Source organism: Syngnathus floridae, chromosome 12, assembly GCF_059516105.1.
Source record: "Syngnathus floridae isolate MCC-2025c chromosome 12, RoL_Sflo_1.0, whole genome shotgun sequence".
Taxonomy (NCBI): Eukaryota; Metazoa; Chordata; class Actinopteri; order Syngnathiformes; family Syngnathidae; genus Syngnathus; species Syngnathus floridae.
The window spans coordinates 7,476,468-7,503,873 of record NC_142424.1 but is presented as its reverse complement, the minus strand read 5'-3'; the positions used below and the strand labels follow the sequence as shown (position 1 = coordinate 7,503,873).

General features: G+C 40.0%; 1 protein-coding gene across 5 annotated transcripts in view; it reads left to right on the top strand.

The window, feature by feature from the left end:
• rgs3a (regulator of G protein signaling 3a) overlaps nucleotides 1–27,406 on the top strand; it is an 84,874-nt gene that overhangs the window by 4,890 nt on the left and 52,578 nt on the right. For 3 of the 5 annotated variants that reach the window (XM_088391332.1, XM_088391333.1, XM_088391336.1), the window contains 14 exons: nucleotides 10–68; nucleotides 653–747; nucleotides 826–894; nucleotides 2,729–2,789; nucleotides 4,149–4,239; nucleotides 10,799–10,866; nucleotides 19,207–19,288; nucleotides 20,531–20,636; nucleotides 20,841–21,273; nucleotides 22,190–22,229; nucleotides 22,529–22,848; nucleotides 22,930–23,007; nucleotides 23,218–23,329; nucleotides 26,129–26,172. In XM_088391332.1, coding sequence (XP_088247458.1) covers nucleotides 10–68; nucleotides 653–747; nucleotides 826–894; nucleotides 2,729–2,789; nucleotides 4,149–4,239; nucleotides 10,799–10,866; nucleotides 19,207–19,288; nucleotides 20,531–20,636; nucleotides 20,841–21,273; nucleotides 22,190–22,229; nucleotides 22,529–22,848; nucleotides 22,930–23,007; nucleotides 23,218–23,329; nucleotides 26,129–26,172 — 1,658 coding nt within the window. Of the gene's footprint in view, nucleotides 1–9; nucleotides 69–652; nucleotides 748–825; nucleotides 895–2,728; nucleotides 2,790–4,148; nucleotides 4,240–4,993; nucleotides 5,124–10,798; nucleotides 10,867–16,110; nucleotides 16,631–19,206; nucleotides 19,289–20,530; nucleotides 20,637–20,840; nucleotides 21,274–22,189; nucleotides 22,230–22,528; nucleotides 22,849–22,929; nucleotides 23,008–23,217; nucleotides 23,330–26,128; nucleotides 26,173–27,406 lie in introns of those variants that run through there. The other 2 variants (XM_088391337.1, XM_088391335.1) reach the window with 2 other exon arrangements.

The window sequence follows — 27,406 nt, the reverse complement described above, 5'->3', positions numbered from 1 at the left end:
TTTTGACAGTTTTGGAAGCACGGGGTATGTTGCATGGGCACCAAGGGTCATGTGACTCCTATGTAAAGGTATGATATGCAATGTAATTAGGATGGAAATATAAAGCCCAGAATTGTACCACCGCTGTTTTTACGCAGTTCTGGAATGCTGCACAATGATGTGTCATAACTCAAGCGGAATACGTTTTAGAATCCTGGCTCATTACCAACACCACATTGGTGTCAAAATTAGATTTAAAGGCCTATAATTTACTTGCTTTTTATGACTGGTCAACCATAAATTGTGTGTGTTTTTAGAAATGAACGGTGGGCTCTTGAAGGGACAGTATCATCCTCACACCTTATATAAATGATGAGCAATTTCATTAAAAAATCTAAACAAAAAAAGCTCAGATTTGATTGAGACTCACCTTAATCTAGTTTACCTTAATTTAATTTTTAGATAAAAGTAATCTGGCTTTCTCTCACATTCCAAAAACATCTGTTAATTGAAAACAAAACTGTCCACAATTGTAAATGTGACTTGCTTGTCTTGATGTTCCTTGCGATTGGCTGGCCACCAGCCCAGGGTGTTTCTCTTGTCCAAAGCTAAAAATGTTGCCAGTTTTTGTAACGTGACTTATTTTGAGAACTACCGGTACTTGTTTTGTCAGGTGGGCATGTTACCAGACAGCAACCACAGAGAGCGGCAGAAGACGGCAATAGTCCATCAGTGTAAAAATCCTGTCTTCCTACACACCTTTTACTTGTAAGCAAACACACAATCTACTACTATAGAACATTTTATCATGCTGACGTGCCTTTTTTTTTTTTAAATATATAACAGTGTGGTACGTGACAAGGACCTTCACAAGCGACTGCTCTTCACAGTGTGGAACTCTTACGGCGCCTCCAGGTATGCATGCTCAGGTTACAGGAGAAAAAAAAAAAACCTCTTGAAATGCATTTTTTTGCTTACCAGAGCAGCAAAATACCCTTTACTTTTTTATTTATTTTAAAAATTAATGTTGCCATTTTCTTCTTTGTATGTGTGCATGTGTTGCTTTGTCACCTCTCCCTCAGCAGAAAGGAAAAGGGTCAACGCCAGGGAAATAGGACATACCATGATTCACGAGTGTGTGTATGTGTGTGTGTGTCTGTGTGTCTGTGCGAGCATGTGTGAATTTTGAACATATTCAGAATTTCCCTGCAACAAGAAAAATCACGAACAATTAATTCAGCTGTTGACAACAACAACAATAAAGATGTGGGAGACTAAAACATTTTTTTTAAATCAGACTCAATGCTTAAAATCGTGCGACAGCCCACAGATGAGGATTATTTTTAACTGGAGGACGACAAGCATGTCGTGAGGCTAGCAATATTGCAAACTGGGGACACGTGCCATCACTACTGCTTCCATTCAGCAAGCCGTCCTCAGCACCTGCTTGGAGGCGCACACCCACAGAGAAATTCTGTAGAACAAATCATTTGCGTGTAAATCCTCCCGGCCCTTTGCATCGCAGATTATTTCTGCATTGATAGATTGAATTTATTGTGTGGTGGTGCAAGCTAACTCAAACTATGTTTGGGAATCCCTTGTTTGATTTTGGCTTGTTGGTGAGGTCTGTGCTGCACACTTTTGTGTTTATGCACGCTTGATAAATAAGGTCCCTGGTTTGGACCGTTTCTGGGGCACAGATTAAAAGCGATTTGCTCATCTTTGGGAAGCAATTAAGCCTCATTCCATCCAAATGTCTACTGGTATTTATTAGGAGGAGACACGAGTAACAGCCGCAATATTCTTCTGAGGCCTTCTGCAGTGACCGCATTCCAAAGAACTGGATTTATTAAAAGCAGAAGGCTGGTCTCGAGGAGAATTCATAAGAATATTGCACAAATTGGATACATATTTTTGGTTACTGAAAAATACTTCTTGCCCCCTCTCTATGGATCATAAAACCTCCCACTTATTTCAGAGCAGGATCACATATCAAAATCAAAATAATTCAATATAAGTGAAGCATTAAACTAAAATAGTATCGCGCTACTTTGCTGCATTCGATATGGTGGTAACATTTGCATCATCGGCATTTTCATCAAGACTGCCTATTATCCAAAGTAATAGCTTTACTTTGAGCCACCAGTACATGCTTTTAACATGCTTATTGCTGATTTATAACTAATTTATAAACAGTTAATGCACCACATTTTTTAAGGGTACCCACTATGTAAAGTACTACTCCAATTATTTTTTAATCTGTGCATGTTGATGGATAATGAATACTCTAATGATGGAGACTGATAACCCAATGAAAATAATTTTCATTGCCCGCCCAAAAGAAGGGAGCCTGTGTCTACCGAATATGCTTGATAAATAGCATTTGTCCCGCTCGAGTATTGAAAAGAAAAAAAGGTTGAATAAGTGCAATTTCATTCATCCAAGGGCAACACACATTGAAAAACCACATCAAAATATGAATCTTTGTTGTTTTGTTCTACCTGGCCCCCAAATGCATGGCCAATCCTTCTTTTGATTGAACACAATGGCACCGAGGTTGATGAGGTATCTCAATGCAAAGGACAAGATTAGTTTTTTGTGATCATAATCTGCATTGGATGTATCTGTGAAAGGCTTAAAAGCAGAGCTGAACCTCGTGTCAGTGAAAAGAAACCTTAGACCACGGGGAAGTTGCCTCATTGAGCAATGTGTTTTCAATTCCGTTTATTTTTTTATTTTATTTAAACAGGACGAGTGTGCTGCTGGGGTGCATGAGCTTCGGCGTGCGCTCCCTCATGCAAACTCACAAGGTGGGTTCACACAGTTCAGGTAAGCTCCACAGAGCTTCCCCTCACACTTTCTATGTGTGCATGTGTGTAGGAGAGAGAGAAAGGCATGGAGTGCGTGTCTCCACCAGAGCATGACTCTAACAATTTAGTGCAATGTGAATGATTGGCAGTGGCCTTAATGCTCGAGAGCAAACACTTTGGGGTTACCAATGTTAAGCCACATACTTGCACGCGCGCGCACAATTCTTGTGTTAGTTCCATCTCACAGAGGGAATGATGACATCTCAAACTTTCATGGGATGTCTGTTTTTGGGTATCTTGAGATTTTTATATCACATAATAGGATTAGAAAGTTTACAGTGGATAGATTTTTCTTATCACCAATCAGAATTCAAGTTGATAAGTTGGTCTGAGAAGTTAACCATACTGCAGCTACAGCAGAAGCTAGCAATGTTATTTTTTAATTTAAATTAATTTGCAGAAATACAGGACTGTCTCAGAAAATTAGAATATTGTGATGACGTTTTTTTATTTCCTGTAATGCAATTAAAAAAAGAAGTCATATATTCTGGATTCATTACAAATCAACTGAAATATTGCAAGCCTTTTATTAATTTAATTTTTGTTTTTTAATTGCATTACAGAAAATAAAGAACTTTATCACAATATTCTAATTTTCTGAGACAGTCCTGTATATAGCAGCTTTTTCATGGCTAAGCTTTCAAGTCTTATGTCTTTTCACATTCTCTCTTTTGTTTTCTTTTTCATTTCTAAACCTTTTATATTTTTGGAGGGGAACCAATGGAGAAATAATAACATATAATAGTGTAAATCCCTCCCTGCATACTGTAGCATCCTCCCCTCCCCCCTTTGCTGTGTCCCACTGCCTGCAGAAATCTGTCCACTCGACTAAGATGCTTTTAAAGCGGAGATTATTGTTACTGTCAACATCATGGCATTATTTAGTACAATGAGACTGGGCTCACGCTTGTTTGGATGCCCGTGTCCAGTGTATGTGTGTGTGCCAGTGTCAGATGACGTATGCCCTTGTGACGGCAATGTCCTTGTTTTTGCATGAGTGTGTCCACATCATTCATATTACAAATCAGACGCCTGCTCCCTCCACCCGGATAGTTTTATGTAACACACACACAGAATTGCACACACCATCTGGCTCACAAGGCAGAAGTGCAGAGGGGAGGTTGGGGGGTGTTCAGAGATGGTCATCAGCTGCTGGAAAAAGCTAAAGGACAGTGCATAGTGACTGCGTGGGCCCTTGAGAAATTCTGTATCTCTCTGTGTGTGTATCTGTCCATTCTTAATGCTTTAGATATTCCAGCTTGATGCTGACATGCGCATTATCAACTTTCACGGTGCTAGGAGGTCCGTGGATGGTACTACCTGCTTGGGGAGGAAGTGGGCGTGAGGAAACATCTTAAAGTGCCTGCAGAAGAAAACTCGCATGACACCGGTAAGAATTTTTCATATCCTGAACTACAGCACTGTGCAAAAAAAAAAAAAAATACACATATGGTAAGCACATATAATTTAACTTTTAAACTTGAAATTCTAAGCTTCTATTATTTTATGTTAAAACACATACAGCACCAATATTTGTATTTCTAATTCTATTATTTCTATTGTAAATTTAAAACAAACAAATAGAAAAACAGGTGCAGCTGTAACTGAGTGCAACTTTGTGCTACGTGATGACGTACATCTATTGTTTACATTTTATGACCGGCTGTGATAAATCACACGGTTCCACTGACACGTGAACTGTGTGGTGTACATTTATGTCTTCAATTTTAAGTTCCTATTTATGGTTCCTCACGCTATAAAGCAGGAATTTGAGGGGGGAAAAGAAATCCAAATACCAAAATAGAATCGGTTTTTGTGTTTGATGACTCTGCCTCTTAAACCACGCTCGCATCTTTAACTTATACGTTGTCAATAATATGTAATTATAAAATTAGTTTGTATGTTATAGTATAGTAGTATAATAGTCATATTTGCTATCAAGGGCACATTCTAGGGATAAATATTTGCCAATTCTTGCTTGTATGTGTGACGGCCCTGTGGCTTCTTTGGATGTTTAAGCCAGGGATTAAACGGGGAAGAAAGTGAGGGTTTAGGAGAGTGACTACAGAGAGAGAGGGGGAGGGAGGGGTTTCTGGACCAAAGCCTGCTGCCGCGTCACACTCGCCATAGAGCGACACGGAGCTTACTCCTGTGCTACTCCGCTCACGCTACTGGTGTGGATGTCCCATTCACTCCATACACCTTGATGCGCATGATGGTTGTGTGTACGTGTGTGTGTTTATGAGGCTCCTCAGTGACGACAGCCTACATTAGGTGAGTACGATTACCTTCTTTGCACAACAGAAGTAAAGTTGCAAAGTCGTTTAAGATCATGCCTCGAGTCCTCCTCCTCCTCATCCACCTTTGTGCATCTTTAATTCCTTTTAGTCATCACAGGCTCACTCCCCTCTTGTCTTTTTTTTTTTCACCCCCAATTCTTTCCCCCATTTTCGACCCCCGCCTGAGACCGCCATAACCCTCTGACCCCTTTTAAGCAGCTTAGTTTACCTTCTTCAAACGGCTGTTCTTGCACAATGGATTGAGATCCAAGAGTTGTTTCAAACTAATTTTGGCTGTTTGATTGTTAACAAGCTAGACAAATATTGAAAAAAATCCTAATGCAATTGAAACTGCAACCACAGTAATGAACATAAGGATAAAAAAAGAGATGACGCCCGTTTATCTCACCCCGGTATGTCCCATTTATATATATATATATATATATATATATATATATATATATATATATATATTTACACAGTCTTATTTGGGTACCGTTGTGACAATGTCAATTGGTCCGGAAAGTGGCGGTTTTGTTTTCATCATGGTTTACTAATTTTACGGGCTGACGGACACCTTTCCCAGTTTTTGATTGTGCTTGGCCAAACTCGGCTACTCTACATCTCATGCAACTTTAAAACGAGTTTTCCTTCAAGTGCAAGTGTGGGACGAGATGAGGCAGCGACAGCAGACCATAGCAAGGCTTGTTCAAGGGTTAGTCGGACTTCTACATGCTAAGATATTTTTAATAATGTAGATAGGAGTGGAGCAGCAGAGGAAGTTGATTTCAGTTGAAAACAAGCACATCTGGCTTCAGATTGTGATCAGCTCATGCAGTGGTAATACTTGCCCCACTACTGTCTCATCAGATTCATATGCCAGTGTGCTGTCTCTCTCGCACTCTCTCTAGTGAAGGGGCTGGGGATGGGGGGGGGGGTGTGTGTGCAAACTCATGCACTTGAATATTGCCAGGCCAGCTGGCAGAATGTAGGCCATGGCTCTGCTGCACAATGACGTGCACAAACACGGAAATGATCAAAAGCCCATTTAGTACAATACAACGGTGTGTGTGCGCATGCCCTCCTGGTCCATCTTTGGGACCATGTTTTCAGATAGTCTTTAGTCTGTTACGTTATTGTAACAATGTTTAGAGATAAGCTAGCACTGCACCTCCGTAATGTTTATTCCAATGATGGTTTACTGTCTAAACAGTTTATGTGCAGGAGTGAATTCCGGAGTGTGACGGCCAGGACCGGTAGAGTTGCTAAAGTGTATGCACTCACTGGGCCGCAAAATATGAGCTTATAATTAAATAAATCAGTAAAATAATGTTTTGATGTCATATCAAATTGATCGTATTATTGTGGTTGTGGTTTGTGGTATAAACACAAGAACAAATGCTAAAAGTAATATGTAACAAAGTAAATGGTAGGAGGCTGTCTGGCTTCAGAAGAATGACAATTTTTGATTGTGGGGCAATTGGAAAGAAGTATAATAATAGTAATAGTAATAATTAATAATACATTTGCAGTGCAAAATAGTTCTCCAAATAATTAACATACTAATTGATGCCTATCTGATTGAAAACTGTCCTCATAAAATATGAATACTAAAATGATAATTTTTTTAACTAACAAGATTAAAATGAGAGTTCAAAGTACCTTTACAAATTCAAATGTGACAAAAATAAATATAAAATTTTATTATAATAAATACAACTACTAGTACTAGTGCAGCAGTATTGCATTGATATAAGTTTAACAAGCGATATGTTTTTTTGTCAGCTAGCACGACACCACTCTGACACATTGATATAGTACGTATATGTCAGTAGGTTTGGGGAAATTAGTTTAAGACATGAGCATTGAGCATTTTATATTCATGGGGCAAAAGGGGCCCTTTTTTTATAACTCAAAACAACAGTGTTAAATCTTGCAGTACAAATGAGTGAAGCAGATGAAAATAAGGTTGGGAATAGACGGAAAGGACTATAACTATTTGCATATTCAAAGGTGGGTCAGGGGAGCTGTTCAGTGCTGATTAAAATTTGATTACTCAGAATAATATTTTTTGTACTAAATTGCCACACATTCCTTTTACACAATATAATACAACAATATTGGAAATTAAATATCACTTTTCCACTCTGAATATACAAGACGTCAAACAAAAATACTCTACCCGGAGAGCAGACTCAAGAGGCTGTGCCAGGAGACCATTTATTATTATTTTTTTTAGTTCTTTTGTCCCAGACAAACTGTCACTCTGTCTGCATGCTCCTTATCTTCCAGACGATGACAACTAATTATACCGTAGGGCTGCAATAAAACCCTGACTCCTTAACTTCTATTGAGCGTGTGCCGAGGGGCGGTACCCTTAAAAACTGTGCGTGTATGGCAGCCAAACATTCCTCAAATGCAGAAAAATGACATGGCAATTCTTTTTTTTTTTTTTTTTTTTGCTAACCCTTTGAAGGCTATCCATCTTATTGGTGAATTTAACACATTAAAATCAAGCTTTCGAAGATGCACATCAGTAGCGAAGCACCCGTATTCCGCTGTAATGACAAATATCAGTGGAGTGCTCCTGGTATTGTAAATAATAAATGGAGCAGGCGCTCCCTTCTAACATTTTACTCGCAGTTTGGCGTGGGAACTTAGAGTACTCATCTGTGCTTGCTGCTGTGTGAGCAGATCTCCCCCCGTCGTGCATATATTAAAAATGCCTGTCTAAATGAAATGGACGGCTGTTAGCTTATTACACTATTATACACATGGACAAATGAGCCTGGGAAAACAGCCTGATTATTTCATGTTTGTTTTAGTCTGGTTATGTTAGTGGTGGTCTTTCTGTTTCATGTTAATTTTTTTGGCCCTTTTTGCTGATTTGGACTTAATGTCTGTGTTTTTTCCACGCTTATTGGTGCACCCACCTGGTAGTCATCAGTTATAGGCTATTCCATGTTTTTATTACCATTGTTTATCTTTCCTGTTTATTTTACCCCCTCAAGCATATATTTGATCCAGCGTTGTTCATTGTTTTATTTTTCTTGTATTTGGAACTCGTGTCTTCTCTTTTTTCTTCTGCTGTATGACTTTAATTTTGCTGTGATTGGCTGTCCTGCATTTCATGACAATAATATTAGAGTTTTCAGAATGTTTATTCAATTTATTAAACCCCCATTTCGAGATATGAGAAAAAACTTGCCTGCGATGTTGCTCTAACATTGTTGCCTTAAATATCAATCATTTATATTTCAAAGTTTTTACAACATATTCTTTTTTTAGGCTCTAAAATATTTCACCTTATCCTCTCATTAAGACTTTGATTGCATTTAGCTTTGTTGTCTGATCTTCTATTCTATTGCCCTAATTTACCAATTTTACCCTTCTCAGCCTTCGCCTGAGCATCATCATCATCCCTTTTTCTTCATGTCTTTTATGAAAGCCATCGAGACACAGTTGACATGATGCTCCCCGGCTGTGTCGGCACTGCAAGTGAAATGTGTCAAGCGTGAGCTGATCGTACACGGCATGCCCGAGAGTCTTTTAATATGGCGCCGTCATGTGATAAATGAGTCAGTTGCTTGCTTCGTGGGCATAGACATTCCAAAGCAGCCAAGAGAAGTTTATATGCATTGTTAGTTCACATTTGCGTCATTTTTAATCGGTGATTGTCTTTTTAGCTAGTTGTGTGTGAAAATCACAACTACTGTACCATCAACAGGACTACAAAAAAATATTGCTACTTGTGGTTGCTGTATAGCTGCTATTCCCACCCTTCAAATCAAATCAAGTTAGTTGGTTTTCAAAACAGAAGTCTTGTCGCCCATTGTTTTAAAGTCAACGGTTTAATTAATTCATGGGCTATAATCTACTGATTGATGTCGAAACGGTCTAGCGCTACAAGTCTCCACTTTATCCATCAAAAGTTTGTTTGTTTGCTGTTGTCGTTAGGTGAAAAGTGGGAGCGAGTGTCAAGTGGATGAGTGGTCTTGACAAGAGTCGAGTCGACTTGTTCACGCTGGAAGACTGCCAACATCTTTATTTCCTTTCTTTGTTTTTTTTTTTGTCTCTAATCTTCCCTTTCCCCCTTTTATTCCCTCCCGTGTATACTTTTCCCACTGGCCGCTGCCTCCACCGTTTATTGTCGCTCCGACTCTGCCTCTGTTTTGATGTCAGTCATGCTTCCAGCTGCTTCCACGCCATCGTGCCCGATGTCCTAAGCAGACAAAAGGCTTCACTCCTGGGCCTGACGCCAGCCAGGTTGCCCCCGCTCTCTTTCCCTGCCGGACCCCTGAAGTTTTCTGATTCAGATGGAATCTTCTTTTTTGTTGTTGTTTAATCTTCTGCATTTCCATGGAGACCGCAGCCGGGAGACTGGACCATGTACTCTGGGCTTTGCCCAAAACTTGTCAGAAAAGGATGTGTGTAATTTTCTTTTGTCAGTGTGCACGGCGTTTGGCTGCATCTGAACTTTATAAGTGCCAAGTATTTCTAACTTTACATTTCTGCAACCCACTTTTGCCTGTAATACTTTTTCTTGGTGATCGTATAATTTGTTTTACCCGACAATACAGTAGGATTAGTTAGAGGATAATTACTTTTTTTGACAAACATGGGACAGCTAGTTGGCTAGTTAGTGACGTGTGGAAACTATTTGGATAGTTGTCGAGGTTCCCATCAAAGGCAAGGCATTGAAATAAGCGTTGAAATAACTCCTATATATATATAATAAGGCATTAAAAATAAGTCATAATATATTCTTAGAACTAATCTTTATTTTTTTGCCAATGTGAGAGCATGTGCTGATACAGAACATTTGAAAAAAGACCCTGAAAATATTCTTGCCTATTATATGCAGTTCCCTTGTGACTGTGCAGGATTGTACATAGTTTGTGAAGTATGAGGAATAACATGTATTGGGCCACATTATGAAAATAGTTTTTATTTACATCATTTATATGTATTAATAGACCACTGGAGATGCAACAAAAAAAAATCTGTTTACCTAATCAAGTGTTTGGTGAGCTGATACAATCCCATCTCAGTCAATTAATGGAGACGTGACCAAAAAGGGCGTGGCACTCGGAAAAGATGGCTTGAATGGATTTGCCTTATCTTTGGGAAGTCAACTAAGAACTTTGTAAGAAGAGGCAAACAAAGTGACGCGACGAGCTGTAAACACAGAAACGGAATAGGCATCGAGGGAAAAATCCACATTGTGGCCAGCGTGCTGAATACAGCCTTTATTGAGCATTAGTTAAAAGGGACACATGAGGCGGGAGTCTCCTGTAACCATGGAAACCCTCCCAGGAGCTCTGTGACGGACGGATAATAGAGTGAGAGAGGAGTTCCTTTTCTCTTCTTCAGCCCTCCCTCCTCTTCCCTCCCTCTCACTTGTTCTCCCTTGCACTCCTCCTCTCTTAGGCACTTTTGTGAGATCCTCGCATCTTGTGGGATTTTACCAAAGTCTGCGTTGAGAAGTTCAAGTCACAGTCCTTGCTGGACAGTGCTCACATCAATTACCCTCTCCTTATCTGAGACACTTTTTTTTATGGACTCTCAGAACTGTTTTAGGTACTTTTGCATCCAAAGGTGGTTTTGTGGCAGCTGAAATGTGCTCCAAAGGCACAGTGTCAGCCCGTGATTCCTTTGTCTACATTTCAGAGGCCGTGCTGTCGAACCATGGTGCTGCCCCTGAGACACAGCAACCTGAGAATATGCAATGCTTAACGGTGAGTAGCGCACCTCTTTTCATTTACGTTTTCGAATGCGTGCATAGTCACAGCTGATAGGACTGATGACCTCTAAGAGGGGTCGGTATTTAAGAAACTCATCATGCATAAACACGCCCTCACCAAGTTAGCGGCTGTGTTAAGTTCCATGTCACACATTCCCAGACCATGGCAACTAATTGAATTCAGTCTTTGGGGGTTGAATGGGGCAGAAATAACAAGAAAAAAAAATGAAATGGAAAAAATGTTCCCATCCTTGACTGAAGATGTATGTCAAGATGCCTGTTTGCATGTGACTCGAATGTGAAGCGAAAGGATGGCTTGTCATTAAACAAGCTGAATTGTTTACCTGACAAGGCTGTTGCAGAAATGTAAGTCCCTTTTCGTTTGAATTTAAAAAAAAGTTTCTGTACAGACAATGTAACGAGGATGCTAGACCGGTCCTCTCTTTATGACAGCCAATTGACTAATTCATGCTCATGTGTCACGTGACCGCCATACTTACTGTTTTTCATCAGCTTGTTTAATAGCCTAGAAATATTTTTCATGTACAAATATTTACTGTATTTCTGACTTAACTACTTTCTTCGTGTAGATAAGTGATTTCCAAGTTTTGACGCAACTCTGTTGTAAACTGAAGGTAGTTGATGATGCCGCTACATTCGGCAAACTGTTAAAAAATGCTCACTGTATGAGTGTCTCGGTTGCACAACAATAGAGACAATAGTTGAATGAATGAATGAATGAATGAATGATTAAACTCTGGCAGCAATATCCATACAATCATGTTTGAGTGGAGAGGCTGCCTTCTCCTGGCCTCCCTCATTTGCCCTCTTATGTACTGTATCTCATCGTGAATCAGAGCAACAGATGATTGTGACGTTTGTGTCGGGACAGTCTCACGGGAGAGTGGAAGGAGGGGCAAAGTACATGCATGGGCTAAATTCGAGGGCAATGGAAAATCTTTTGAGACTTTCATCTTTTTCGCTATCACTTTGCCCTTGGTCCTCCCTTCATATGGCTCATCATCCTTCTGGGCTTTTTATACTGATGACGCATGAGTTTTTCATGGATTTACCCAAGGCTCATTGAGGGCTTTGGACACTTGAGGTGTTGGCCACTTGATGTGTTCTATAAAATCACAAGGTTATTCAAAGAATATTACAACTATATTCAGTATTTTGAGTCTTGTTTGTGATGTGTTTATGCACCTTAAATTGAATCAAAAGTGGAGAAAAAACATTTTGGATTTTCCTCCAGCCCTGTTGGCTGTAGTAATAATGCAAATGGACTGTACACAGTCCATGTAATAACAAATAATAAATATAATAACACAACACATACAAGGTATCTCCTTACATGATGCTACAATTGATCGAAGCAGCAGAGTCATGATGAACATTATCAGCCATTGCACTCCCCTCGTTACCGCAATCCCCTGCATCACTTTGCTTGTCGGCGAGCATTAGCTCCTGATCTGTCACTGTGCTAATGGCTTTGACACATCTGTCTGTTGGCCATGTATCACAAAGAAGGGCGAGGTTGGCTGTGAAGCAAGAGTTTGGATATTCCTCGAACGACCAAGATTGTTTTGATATTATTGGGGGTGCACATCTCCAATATGTGTCAGGGTCTCATTCTTTTAATCTAGTGCTATTTTCCAATTTAGTTTCCTTTATGGAATCATAGCACAAGTGGGATACCTAGTCACCCTTTAAGCGAGTTGTCATTTCTTGTCTTGACAAAGATCCCAGAGCAGATGTATACTGGCCATGTGTGTGTACAGTACGTGCAGAATGTGTGTGTTTACCAGAAGCAGCCAAATTCAATTCAATTATATACAGTTCATTTGTAATTGATTTTGGATGATGGATTGCCTGCTATCTGCCTATAGCTACAATTGTGTGCATTCTCTGTGTATTATCTGTATCCTGGTTATTGTCCAATATTAGAACAGTTAACTCTAATACTGCTGGATTTGTTTGTTGTTGCTTAATGGAAAATATCTATGGTGAAACATTAATATTTTTCCCATCGGAAATAATGGAAACTCCTCATCACGATGATATTTGCTGCACAAGCAATGTTTAAGTATAATTTGAAAATTTTACTGTCGTTTAAGTGTAAAAATAAGACAATTACTAAAAATGTAATATTGGGAAAAAAACTAAAATATTAATCATATTAAATTGAAAAAGTAATTAAAACAACTAAACATAATTTTTAATGACAAATGAGAAGGGTATGATATGCATGTTCAGACACATTTTGCATTGTTTTTGCAAAAAAGTGTAAAAAGCTCTTGGCTAATGCAGTTGGCCACAGTGGCTTGAGTTTAACTTCACAATCTTCATATTTTTTCCCTAAAATTTAGATCTTATTAGTATTTTTGCAAATTTTGAATTAATTTGCCAATGTCTTTTTATAGACAAAACTAAAATGTGAGCCATTTTTTATTTTGTGTATTTCACAAATGAGTAGTTGATGCATAAAAAAATTACCACTTTACCTCCTCATTGCATTTATTAATATGCTTCTTTACCACCCAAGTGTAACATTAAACAAAGTTAGCCACTGAAAATATGATCAATAAAACTATTTATCTGTCCAAAAATTGTGATGAAGCGTAAGTAAGAATTTGTTGCTTGACTTACAGTTGTCACACTCATCGTATTGTCCCTTATATTTTTGGATGGATTCCAAATTTTACGAGTTTTGGATTGCAGTTTTGTAGTTTTTTGGGGAGTGTAAAAATGTAATGTGTCCTTTTTATCATCCAAAAGTCAACCAAATTGACAACTAGTAGTAGATGGGGGGGGGGGGGGGGGGGGGGGTGAGTGCAGATGCGCTTCGCCATTGCTTTGAAAAAAATGGCACAAAAGTGTGAAAAGAAATTAACTACTGTAATATATACAGTCAATAAAACATCAACATTTTCATAACATCATGAAGATGTCTGCCAGCTTTAAGAATATGACCATGACCAAAGTAGCTCGTAGCTATTAAACAGCTCATGCTGCTAATCAGTCGACCCGACTTAATGGACTTCCTATTCATCAGTTCACCATTTTCTATGGTGCTGGCCTCATTAAGGTCCTGGGTGAGCTGGAGCCTAGCCCAGTTGACTTGGTGTAAGGGACGGGAACCACCTTGGACTGGTCTCCAGCCAAACAGCTATTCACACTCACATTCATAGTGCAGGGAGAACAAACTTCACAACAGAAGCCTAAAACTCAGAACTATGAGGCAGATTTGCTAATCACTCTGCTGATCTTTCTTCTTTTTTGTTTACGTTTAACAATCCAATCTGACAGCAAGCGCTTTGGTGTTTTTTTGTTTTGTTTTTGGCAATATCGGCCACTTGGACAGTTGTCTCACATCCTTCTCACTTGGAACAATGTGACCTTCAAAATGTTGGAACTGCCGTGTTGGTTTGAATGCTTGTGAGCACGCCGCCTCCTTTGATAGCTACTTTTTTTTTTTTTTTTTACATCCGGGAGAGCGTGAACCCACACCACTAAAGACCAGATTGGCCTCATCTGGCCGGGAGACAAGCATTTCAATCTCCTCTCCCCTGAGACATGCTTTTCTTCTCGCCCTCTAATCCGTCCTTCTGCCCATTTAGAGGTGAACAGCGCCGCGTGAAAGCAAGACAAAAGTGTTTTTTGTGTGCTTGACGTGGTAACCCTAGCCGCTTTTCAAAAAAGCAAACAGGGAAAAGCTGCCATTACCTCCACTATGAGAGGATCTTAAGAAAATGGGCCCTCCGCAGCTTCTTTATTAGCGCTTTGGGGAACGTTCTCTCCCTTTTTTCTGTTCCTTCCCTGTCAGTGTTTCATTCCACGAGATGGCCAATGCCAGCGATAGACATGTAAAGATACAAACCGTTAATTAAAGGGATTTGTTCCTGCTCACACTAGTCGCTGTCTTGTATGTGTGGATATCTGACAAGGGGACATTCACAACCATACACGAACATTTTGTGATTCATTAGCCAAAGGAGAGCCTTGATGACTAACTTGGGCACAGAGTTGGATACAGATGCAGAATGATAAATTAGTTTTTGCTGTGAGAATCTTACAGTTCACCTCGCTTCATTTCAAAATGGCACCTTTCGTATAGTGGTGTCGTCTTTTACGAAAAAGGAAGTGGCTTAGTTACGTAAAAGCAGAAAAACGTGTTGATGTTAATCGCCGTACATATATAGTAAGTTTAGTTAACATATGATTTAAAAATGTAAAGTAAAAATGTTGCTTAAAAAGTATTTAAAACTTGAAAAATACTTTTGACCAAAAATTCCAATCTCAAAAGTCCAGCTATCATCGCTTTTTTTTCCTTCAACATTTGAAAAAGGAGGGACAACAAGGGATGTTCAGAGAAAACGATTATGAGAAGTGATGTTATGCAATGGTTTGTTCATTTTAGCAGAGTAAGAAGTCAGTAAGATTGATTATTAAGATTATTAATCGTGTTTAATTTATTTTCACATCTGTAAAGCGGTTAGGACAGCATTATCTTTCCAACTTTTTTTATAATGACAACGCTTTGACCCCGAAACTGATTTTTTGTTACGAATATTTCCAGTTGGTGAAAAAAGTTTCGAGATACTAATAATTTAGTCTAACTAGCTGCCAATATTTCTTGTCTATGTTTTTTTTAATGTCAGATTACCACCACTTTCCCATGGGTGTCGATATTAAAAACAAAAATACAAGTGATGTTTGGATAACTGGCAGAGGAGGAGCGATTGTCATGGATTCGCAGAGCTGTGAATTTCCGCACAATTTGGTCGACAGGGGAGGGGGTGGGGGCTTGAAAGGAAAAGCAGAGGAAATATGGAAGGTGAAAACATAACAAACAAGTCTGGATAAAGGTTGAGGGAAGTGTGGACGCACTTGCGTCACAGTCATTTGCCCACAAGTGGTGCTCGCTTGCATTTTTTGATTACGTCAAAAAAAAAAATCATTCAATCTCATTCACACACTTGTTGCTCTGACATTCATTGCAACTTTGTGTGTGTGTGTATCTGTAAAAGTGATCTGCGGCACCTATGAGAAGCTCATAGTGTGGACACAGGAAGCAAACGGGCCTTATCGCGGGCAGACACTCAAATCTATGCGGGCCGTGGAGGTTGGCGAGGTATGCGTGGGTCCATGTGTGCGTCTATGTGTGTGTATGTGTGTGTTAATGGGGGGTTCAGTGCTGCTGGTGGTGGTGGGAGGAACTTCCTCCTATTCTTCTGCTGCTGAAGAGTTCCCATGAGCGCTCCTGCCAGCAGCGACAGTGGCCCGAGCACCAGTCTCGACTCCGCGTCGCCGGCCGTCCATGCGAGCTCAGGAGGCCATAGAGCACCAATCTGGAAGAAGAAGACTGAAGAAGATCGCCACCTTGATGACATCATTACCACCAATCGTGAATGGAAGATAGCTCAGCAAACTGAGCGACAAACTTCCTGGGAATCTGACTTTTGCTGCATAAAAAGAATTCTGAGCGACGTGAGGCTGAGATGATCCACAACACGCTCAAGTCCCAGCAGGAGGAAGAGGAGGTGGCGCCAAGTCCCGCCCGCACGCACTCGGCCGCGCAGAGGCGGCTGTGGAGGTACTCGGGCTGCAAGGGTGCCGGGCGACCTGAGAACCAGCGCCGCAGCGTGTGCGTTCTTTCGGCCGACTTGAACGGGACGGCGGGAGGAAGAGGAGGAGGGGGCGTGATGCACACCATTCACGGGTTGTGTCACCTCTGCATCGGATGTAGACTACCACAGGTGTGTGTGTGTTAGTGTGTCAGACATCAAAATAGATCAGAACAGAGCGCCTCAGGGTACAGCTCTGATACAAGATGAGTATAAAAAAAAACAGCATCTCAACTAGGATTTACATGATCAGGATTATGGAGCCAATCACTGATCAGAGTTTCCCGAAAAATATGTAAATCTTATTTGCCCCAATCCCTGCAATTGTTAACAATTTTAAAAAATTGCTTTACTGTGGAGCTATTTTTAGAGCAGGCCTGTGGGCTTTTTTGTGCTCCTTGGGGTCTACCTAATTATGTTGGTCTTGGAACGAAATTACCCCCCCCCGTCATCTTGAGAACGCCACACAGTATGAGAGCAACTAAGCACACCCCTGCGAATGTATTTATATATTTCTCTATTTGTATATTTATAGTATATGTGTGTGGTCATCAGTTAAAATGTATACTCTTTGGGATATTAGCTGCGTAAGAATCCGACCATAAGAAATATTTCTCATAACTTTTACACAACTGTAAGTCACAATTTAAAAATGAAATAAAATAATGTAGCCTTGTGGATACATATTGGCAGCTTTGAAAGACACATAATCAGACATGTTTGTAGACTAGTCTCCGTAATGTCATGTGTGGCCAAGAAAACCTTAGCACCAAAATACATAACGCCATTAGTTCTGTGTGCGTGTGTGGCGCTCCACTCACTGAACATACTGACCCAGATAACATTGTCTTACCCAAGAGGAAGAGGAAAATGACTAGTTGACCAGGAGATGTGTGTGATGTGTGATTTCCAATCCAACCCAAAGCATGGATGATCTCACTAATGATACACACGTAACGCTGTCACAATTAAGACAAGCGGTGTATTGCAATTAGCGACTGTGCCTCTCCGTGCTCAGTGAAAGGCGGTGCATTGAGGGATGAATGCTAAAAAGAGGAACACTCTAGAGCTCATGCATGAACACATATGAGCCTGTCTTAAAGTGTACAAGATATGTTTAAACCCATGGTTTGCATCCATTCATATTTCCAGTGTCCATTTTGCTGAAATATTAATCTCTCCGCTCATATATTTTAAATGAACACTGGAAGAAACTTATTTTTACTTTTATTGTCAGCTCACATTATGATTTTATTCCTGCACTGCAGTATTTATTTACCTGAAAATATGAGTATAGTTGAACTGTGCTTAGCTATACAGTGAAACCGCTTGTTTGTTTGGATTTGTAATCAGTACTTTCCACAGAAAACAGTGGAAAGGAACATGTTGGGGTCGGTCACGCTTTGACCATCATAGTGGGCAGGTTGATATTTTTAATCATTTTAATAATTGCAGGTCTATGAATAGGTAAACTGCACTACAATGGCTAACATAATAGCCCCTAATTTGTCATTATTACTTTTTAATGTCCAATTAGTATGTCACTTGCCACCTCCAGGAACTTTAGGGGCACCTATAATATATGCGCATATATTCTGTATATTATTTGAGATGCTTCAAAATGTCTTGCTTCTGTCAGTCAGATTTTTTTTTTTTTTTTTGTGATTACTGAGTCACAAGAATTTGCCCCGTTACTCACCCGTTTCTTTGCCGTCTTTCTCATGAATTTGCAATTGCGTCTGACGTTTTAGGGTCATTGCAAGCTTCAGGGCCCCTAAATAGTAGCATTATGCCACTGAATACTTTTGATGAGAATACATTTTGTTTTTGATAATCTCCCCTTTTTTATAACAATTTTATTTAACCCTAGTGGTCACTTTTGATTGTGGCTAAACTTGGTGGAAAGGTTCCGAATTGGACGTGGACTAACTTTGATGATTCTGGGTCAGATTTAGTCACTCCTGATATTGGCTGGATCTCTGGATGTTTCCTTTCCTCTCTCCACCCGAGGGTAAATCTGTCACACCACCTCCAGTCAGTTCAAACAACACATTGTGGACAAGAAAAGAAGCTGCCTCAAGCCTAAATGCGCAGCATGCATTCAGCAGATAAATCACAAGTTTGACATCTAAAAAGAAGACGCAGAAACCTCGGACAGCAAACAACTCGCGTTATCTCCGGTATTTCAAAATGGGACGTATGGCTATCAAATGAATTTGAAGCCTGTCAGAAATGTGATTGAGTTGAAAATTGGTAGTGGGTACATGGAACTGCAATGCTGTGAACGACCCTGGCGAAGACAATTTGAAACTCGTATTGTTTCGGCCAAACTTCGACAATCAATTTCCATCCTAGTATTTTCAGTCAATGAATTTCCACATATCGGTCTTTTATGAGGGCGACACATTTGGCATATGAATGGGAGCCAGGTTACCTGACAATGAGGCAAGGCATTCCTCCGTGGGCGGTGAACAAAGAAAGTCAGTCTTCCCTCTGTGGGAGTTGTTTTTCTCACCAGCTCAGCTAATTGGCTTCCTCAGGAAAACTGCCGTCAAGACAGTTCACATAGGAAGCGGACTTCGAAAACAAATCGGCTTAATTACTCCTGGTTTCCTTGCCAGTCCGCTACTTTCATATCCTCCGCTTGGTTGTTGAGTGCAAATAAGGCCATGCAAAGCCAAACTGATGATCTGCTTGTTGTGTTGCAGGTGACCATCCTTCGAGGAAAGGATGGATACGGATTCACCATCTGCTCTGATTCGCCTGTGAGGGTGCAGGCTGTTGATCCAGGCAAGAATGTCAAAACAATATCAAGCCATGTTTCTACCAAGCAGTATAGTTTAGATTCTGGTATGAGTTGGAATATTTAATCCTGATTTGGCTGATGTTTCCTATTTATATTTAGTTGAACAAAGAATAGGATTGCACGCAAATCGTGGCAACCTAAGATTCCATATTGTTTTTTTGCAGACAGCGAAGCGTATTGTGATATAGATAAATTCAGCTCCACTGTGTATTTTACTAATGAATGGAACAAAGAAGACAAAAGCAGTAACTAATGGAGGACATTCAGATGATTGTCCTTTCTTTGCATACAAAAAGAAGACGAGGAGTGTCTTGTGCACTGGCGGAGCTAGAGGGTGGCCCAGGGGGGCACCGGCCTCCTCCTAAAGTATGCTTGGACCCCTCCAGGTGCCAGGCCAGATAATTAACTTTTGGGTATTTTCAGTTTCCCCCAAAATATTCCTCACATTTCCCCTGTTCTCTGTAAAGAACATTTTTATCAGCATTTTCTGAAGAGTTTTTGGGGTTTGCAAAGAAATTTTGCCAAGTATAGATGTTCACTTTAGCTTGCTATGGTACAGTTTGGAACAGTGAACCATGAGTTTCCTTGCTTTTACACTATGAAACAAAAAAAGAGGAAAATACAGTAATCAATGGAAGGCATCCAAAATGTGGCCTTTGCACATGGTGAGAAGACCATGAGTGAGAATAAATCAACACCCGCACCCTTGGGTGTCAAAATCACTGATGTGCTTTGGTTTCCAAAAACTGGTACCATAACGATGTATAGTTTTGGTAACCTTTGCAAATTTGTAAAATGGAGTGATAGTGGAAACTAATTTAACTGCTCCTTGTAAAATCACACATTGCCATTCATTATTATTACCCATAACCAGTTAGCTTTACTATCTGCTTCTATTTTCACTCACTTTGGTGCATTTAAACCGCCTCTTTTTCACCATATTGCACCTATTTCCCAATTATCGATCTACTTTTGAACCCTCATGAATAATTCTCCCTGTCATAAAAAAATAATGTCACATGTGGCCTTCTGTTTTTCATCTTTTCGCTTTGAGGATTGCTGCGAGGATCAAGCCAAGCAGCGGGGTGTCGCCATTAATAGGGGGAACCTGCATCCATTTTCTCCTTCAATCGAATAAACAAGCTTTAAAAAAAAAAAAAAAATGCCACATGCACTGGAATCGTATACCTTGAGTGACGTGTCTTTGTTGTGGTTTTTCGTGGCAGGAGGCCCTGCGGACCAGGCGGGTCTACAGCACCTGGATACGCTTTTGCAACTTAATGGTCAGCCCGTGGAGCAGTGGAAATGTGCAGACTTGGCTCATGCCATTAGGTAAGACCACCCGCCATTTTGTTTACTTTGAGTAGTATCCCAAATCTGTACGATTCTCACTTTGACAAAGAATAGAGACCGTGATAGCATTGGTGGAAACTTGAGATTGAGCTATGTATTCTAAAGCACTTTGGGATTATTTTTATTCACAATCAACAGCGTTCTTTCTCTAATAATTAATGCAATCCTGTCATGTGACCACAGAAACAGTGCAAATGAGATCACAGTTGTGGTGTGGCGCAGCGGGCCCTCAGCCAAGCCCAACTTTGAGGGTCTCATCCACCGACCCTCTTACAAGCAGCCCGTTTCCAACTACGACACGCCCTCGCCACCCGCCCGCCGGCGCACCCCGGACTTGGGCACCGGTCGAACCCCGCCGGCTATCCCTCCGCTCCCGGCGCACCACCGCACCACGGCCTCCCGGAGGCTTCTGGTCAACGGCTCGGACGGCGTCGCAGGCGGCAGCGTAGGCGTGGGCACCCTGAGGTGGGGCGCCCAGGGCGGCTCGGCCGAGGAGCTGGACGGCAGGCCGCGGCACCTCCAGCATCCTCACACCGCCACGCTGAAGGGAACCAGGGTGAAGGCATCCAACGGCGACAACTACATCATCCTGGCCCCCTTCAACCCCGGAAGCCAGGTACCGCAGACTGGTGGTGGGCTGCATCTACATCATCTCCTCCGTCCTCCTCATCCTCACCATGGTCACATGATGGCTCATGCTAGATATGTCTCCCTACCCTTCATCCCTGGTGCTAATTGATAGTGACTTTACACAAGGGCTTCCTTCAATGTTCCTTTTATTGTGAACGTAGGAAGTGCCGTCAGACGACAATTAAGCACTTAGTCCGCCATCCTAATGTCCAGCCATACAAAGACATCTGGTAAACAAAGCATATGTTTATTAATTGCATCATTTATCGCACAGGTATCCTGATTATTTTGACCATGTTTAATGCAACAGTTCATGGATGACACATGGGGATATTTCCAGAATTGTGTACACTATGTACTGATGGTTGCATCTAGTGGTTGCATCAATAAAGAAAACTTGTTTTCAAAAGCAATGAGTTTCAAATGAGTTCCTTAGTTAATAACAGTCTAATTACACATTACTAACACATTTTTGTGTGAGAGCAACTAACCGGCCTAACATTTTTTTTAATACCCATAACTACTTTATAATAATCATCAAATCACCCCCTTGTGTCTCATTGAGCTGAAGTGGATCATGTGAAAATGTCTCTGTGTGATTACACATTTGACTCAAAGTCAAACAGGAGATGATTCAGAGAATAAGAATGAATGATAATCATAGGTTCATTGTACAATACCAAGCATTAAGCATTTAAGTAGTTACCATTGTCTACATGTGGAGGCTAAATTTACTTTGAAAGGACTGCTGGCAACACAAACACAATGCTTTCATGTTATCTCTCCGCAAAGTGACGACATGACAGCATTTACAATACATGTCATGTTATGATGAAATCCTACATTAGTGATTTTATTTTTGTGTGAAATGAGTGTAATGTACCATTTTTTTCTGCTTTCAGATCTTGAGGCCAGTTTATCAGGAGGATCAAGGAACGTTAGGTAAGACAGATGTACATCTTGTTCCTTGTTTTATTTCTTTTTATTTCTTTTTACTAGTTCAGAATGAAACAGCTTAATAATTACGTTAATTGAAGTAGTCTGTAAACTAACTAAACATGTTTAGAAAAATACACACTCAGAAAGCTGAAGCTGTGAAAACGAGGATAGCTAACCACGAGAACCTCATTTAATTGCTTAGAGTGTGAAAGATTTAATCAAATATGCTTTTGTCACTATTGTAATCAAATGAGCATTTTTCACTCTGAATTTATTGTAATCTTTATTATCTTGTCTTTTAGCCAGCAGATTGTACAGCACGCGGCAGACCTCTGGGGCCTCAAACCCGGCCGCTGGTTCCGCTGGTGGCGTTGGAACCTTGTCGTCCGGTCCTAGCGGAGGTGGTCCTTTCTCCAGTCGCACTGGCTTCCTGCGTCGCTCCAACAATAGCAAGACATCAAAAAACACTTCCACCGGTACCGGCGTGCCCAACTACCCTCAGCAGAGTGCCAACTTTGCCAACTACCAAAACTGCACTATTGTCCGCTCTCACGTCCCTCATGGTAACTACGGATATGTCTCTTCGGCGCCCAAAATCCTAATTTTCCCCATATTTGTTCAGGTGAGTCATTTTTGTGTCCATGACATTAATTTACATTTGCTATAATAATTCTAATAAAAGCAACCTTTGTGCTCTGAGCAGCCTCTGGACCTGTGCAGTCGAGCTCTCATTGTAACAGAGGAGATGATTTTACATGAGAGCAAGCATCACTCCCTCAAGGTCAGTCCAACCTGTTTCTGTTAGATGCCATTTTATAAAAAGAAGAAAATACCTAAAGAAAGTACTAATAATATAAAGCGTAATAATAATAATAATAAATAAAATTCACCCACTACCTCTTTTTTTTTATATACATATATTATCTTATTTTACGTGCACAGAATATTTATCAATCTCCTGATTGTTCTCTCATTTCATTATCTATTGCAGGTTACCGTGTTCGTCTACACAGACTTGATGTTGGTCACGAGAGAAGACGAGCCCGGCAAGTGTAACGTCCTCCAGAGCCCTTTGTACCTTCGACACCTGCGACTACAGGATGGTATGTCTGAATGTGTCAAAGTGCATGCTGGGTAATATGACGGTGGACATCTAGTTGGAAATCACAGTTTACATTTAATGAGTGAATAACAAAATTCAGAAAAAGGTTCCATACCTCTCTAAATGAGTCAATCAAAAAGTGGGCATGAAAGGCACTTGTATCAAGTCAAGTCAAGTCAAGTCAAGTTTATTTGCATAGCCCTAAATCACAAACAGTCGGAAAGGGCTTTACATGTACAAAAAAAAATTGACAATTATTCTCAAAGCATCCCCTGATCGGCTCAGATTGTTCCGATGTCTCTGACCAAGTCTCCACGAGCGTCCATGAGAACATCAAAACAAAGTCTTTATTTGTTTAAGTGTGTTTGAGACATGTTGAATGGCAAAAGCAAACATCACATTTAGCAATAAACCCTCCTTTGACCTGGGATATTTAGGGAGCGACATCCCCGCTGAGTTCCTGCTGCTTTGTCTTTCCATTCCAGTCCCCAGTAAACAGTCATCTCCTGTGCCAGTGCACTTCGTAGTGGACCTCATGTCATGACTCACTCTAAATATTTGGCTTGAGTATAGACACACAGGGTGGGCAGTAATGTATTTGTAGCCCCCACCTCAAGCAGCACATTGTTTCACATGAATAATATTGAACACCATTGTGTTATTTTGTTCTCTATTGTTTTGGCTCGTCACAAGTCCTTATTATGAGTGTCACACTGTCCAAAATCTTTGGTGCATGATTTTCTATTGGACTAAGTGGAGGCAAAGAGGTGTGGAGATCTTGTTTGAAAATCTTGCATAAAAAACAGGAAACTACTTCTTGATGAAGAAAAAACATCAAATAAAATTATTTAAAATAAATAGCATTATTTTTTTTGTTCAAATGACAAATGTGTGCTTGTTGAAAATGAAATACTATTGTGTTCATTGCAAGCAAAATATTATTTTTGTTCGTTTAAACTCATTTAATAAATAAACTTGAGATAAAATGCAATTCAATAACTAATGTAAAATAATAATAATTAACATGATTTGTTGATTACAGATAAAAAAAATCAAAATAATTGCAAGAATGCCATATAATAATGACAATGAAATAATAATAAAACTAAAATGAAATGGAATAAAATAGAATAAAATGAAATCCAGTTTAAGTTAACTCAAATAGAAGTTAACAAAATTGTTGGGTAGAGTTTATTTTTCTTGCTACAAGCAATGTGGTGCACTAGAGACAAAATATCCCCCAATAAATTATGTCACCTCTGTCACTTGTCACGTGATCTGAGGTCATCAGGGGACACTTTCAGGATTGCTTGTGCATTGTTTTTGTGTGCGTGTGTGCATGTGTATGTGTGTGTTGTCATAAGCGGACACAGTTACAGACACACATCTCCGCCCTGCTGCCTGCCTGTCATTGTTTTTATTGTGTTTTTTTTTTTTTTTTCTCGGTTCAGCAGCGTCAGTCAGGAAAGAGGCGCCAGTGGGGGACTGTGTTTGTTTCAACTTTTTGTTTACGACGTGTGTGTGTTAATGCTGTGTTTGTGTGTACAAAAAAAAAAAATCCAGCCAAGTTCTATGCAACAGCTGTCCAGTGTTTCTGCCTACATGATACTTACATGTTAAAGAGCGTGGGAAACAACAAGGGTCAGGGACAACCTGCAGGCAACAATGATCAGCTGTCCATGAAGTTTTCTTTTGACAGTGTTGCCATAACAATGAATCCCCAGCCAATTGTGCATCTCATTATAATTGTTGGTGTATCTCATATTTTTCCCCTCTTATGAAGCCAAATTAGCCAACCAAACTATTAGGGACAAATCTGTAAAGCAGCTGGTAAAAATATCCAATAGTGACCTCTGCTGGCTATTGTCGTAACTGCCTATTTATTTGCATAGTACGGATGGATGGGTGTACCTGGTGTTTAGCTGAATGAACTTATGGACAGGCCTCCTGTATTTATTTCAGAAAATGAGCTCAATGTTTCTTTTTCATCTTCTCCATATAGAGGCTGGGATTTAATTTTTATTCAATGACAGGGAATGCCAGTTGTTGCTTATTTTAATCGATTTATTAATGGGGAATCTTTCATATTTTTCTGACGAATATTTGTGTGATGGTAGAGCTTTCTTTTCTTCTTTATTCAATCATATAGTCACTGGGGAGAGGAGCGTTTACTCAAATTCAGAGAGTACCAATTTAATTCAATTGATTTATTTGCGAGGAGGCTTTTATAATTTTCTTGACAAGTGCTTGTGTAAAGGTAGTGCTACCTTTTGTTCTTTATTTCTTTATAGAGGCCGTTGGTCTGTATTTACACATCAGCAGTGAGTCTCAGATGCTTACTTCATTTATTTCAGTGGAGCTCTTGTATAATAGTGGCGTGACCTTTTCTTGTTCATTCCTCAAGTGCCGGCCGGGGTTGTTCTTTTTGGTAAGTGCAGTTAGTAGGTGGTGTTTATTTGAATTAATTTATTTGAGAAGGTCTCATCTTTTTTTTTTTTTTCTTATTTAAGGCCCGGGTGTGGGAATTTACTGAAGGGTAGTCACTTATTTGAATGATTTTACTGGAGCCGAGGGCTTTATTTTTTTCATACTACTGTTCTGCTTGTCGAAAAACATGACTAACTGCAGCTAGTTGGCTTTTCTTTCTGAGTCGCAAAGTAAAGTTTCTATATTAGATGAGGCGGTTCTACAACACAGCCAGCAATTAATTGAGGTTAAAGCATCTTTTAGAATGTAATCCTTGATTCCAGGAAAATACAGAATGGCGGTAATTAAGGTGATGTTCTTTTTTCTCATACAGATTATGCCGAAGAACTCCGATTCTACCTTATTCACATGACCGAGGTAAGACTCTCATTTCCCAGTGTGTGTGTGTGTGTGTTTGTATGTATGTGTGTGAGTGTGTGTGCATGCATGTTTGTGACTCTGTATGCAGACACCGAGCCAATAGAGTTGGCAGTTAATCACATTATAGCTGAGACACGCAGATTAGCAGAGAGCTCTAATGAAAATGCTTTTTCCTCTTGCGCCGCCGTCAATTTCAAAACATGTGCACTGCGTGTCAAAAAGAAGTCAAATCGGGTACGTCAAGAATATACAAGTAGTTGTTGTAGTCATTATTTGAAAGAAAAAAAAACGGCGATGTCATTAGCTGCAAGTAACTCACTGAATACTCTTTTGTGCATATTTCTTTTCCAAGATTATGCAAATTGATCTTTTTGTACGGAAAAGTGTTTTATTGCAGTATAACTCCCTTCAACACTTACTGCTGCAGATGTACGCAACACAAAATTCTGCACAGCCTCATTAGCAGCTTATAAATGTTTTAAAGACCCCCCCCCCCCTCCATTTTGGGGATTCCAGACAGAACAAGAGGAGTCTTGCTATCTGTCCCACTGGCTGGAAAAAGAGGAAGGAAGTGGCTACATAGCTTTCACTCCATCCAATTAGGAAAGAGTATATAAATAGAAAAGTCTTACGTAGGACATCATGGGAGAGCAGGAGAGTTGGAGCAGGCCAGTGGCACAATTTGATTAGACATGTTCATGTAACATTGTGGAACTGGAATGTTGCCTCCGGAATGCCCCCCACCCCCAGACGCTAGCATGACTGGAAATAATGATATATTTTTGTAACAAGCAGAAACTTCGAAGAAAAGAGGCGTCAGGACCGACGCAAGTGCTAATTGAACACTAATGCGAGTGATGCAAAAGCATAAAGTGACAACCTGTCAATTAAAAATGGGAATTTCTCACATTGATATTTTAACATCTGTCTGACATGTTCTCTTAGGTTAGAAACACAACAAATTTAATTTGGTGCCATAAGGTACTACAATAATAATGAAAATATGTAAAGGAGAACAATTTTTTAGGCAAGAAAAATGTTTTTTGTAGTGTTTATTCAAGGCAACGTGGGTATTAGAAAAGAAGGTCATAATTTTTTAAAAATGGTTTTAATCATATTAAATTTTTCATATTTGGTTGCAAATAAATAATTGATGTTTAAAATTTGCGGTAAGGTGTTTATTTATTCAAGCAGTACAGACGATGTGATGAATTGAGGCATGTTGTCAATT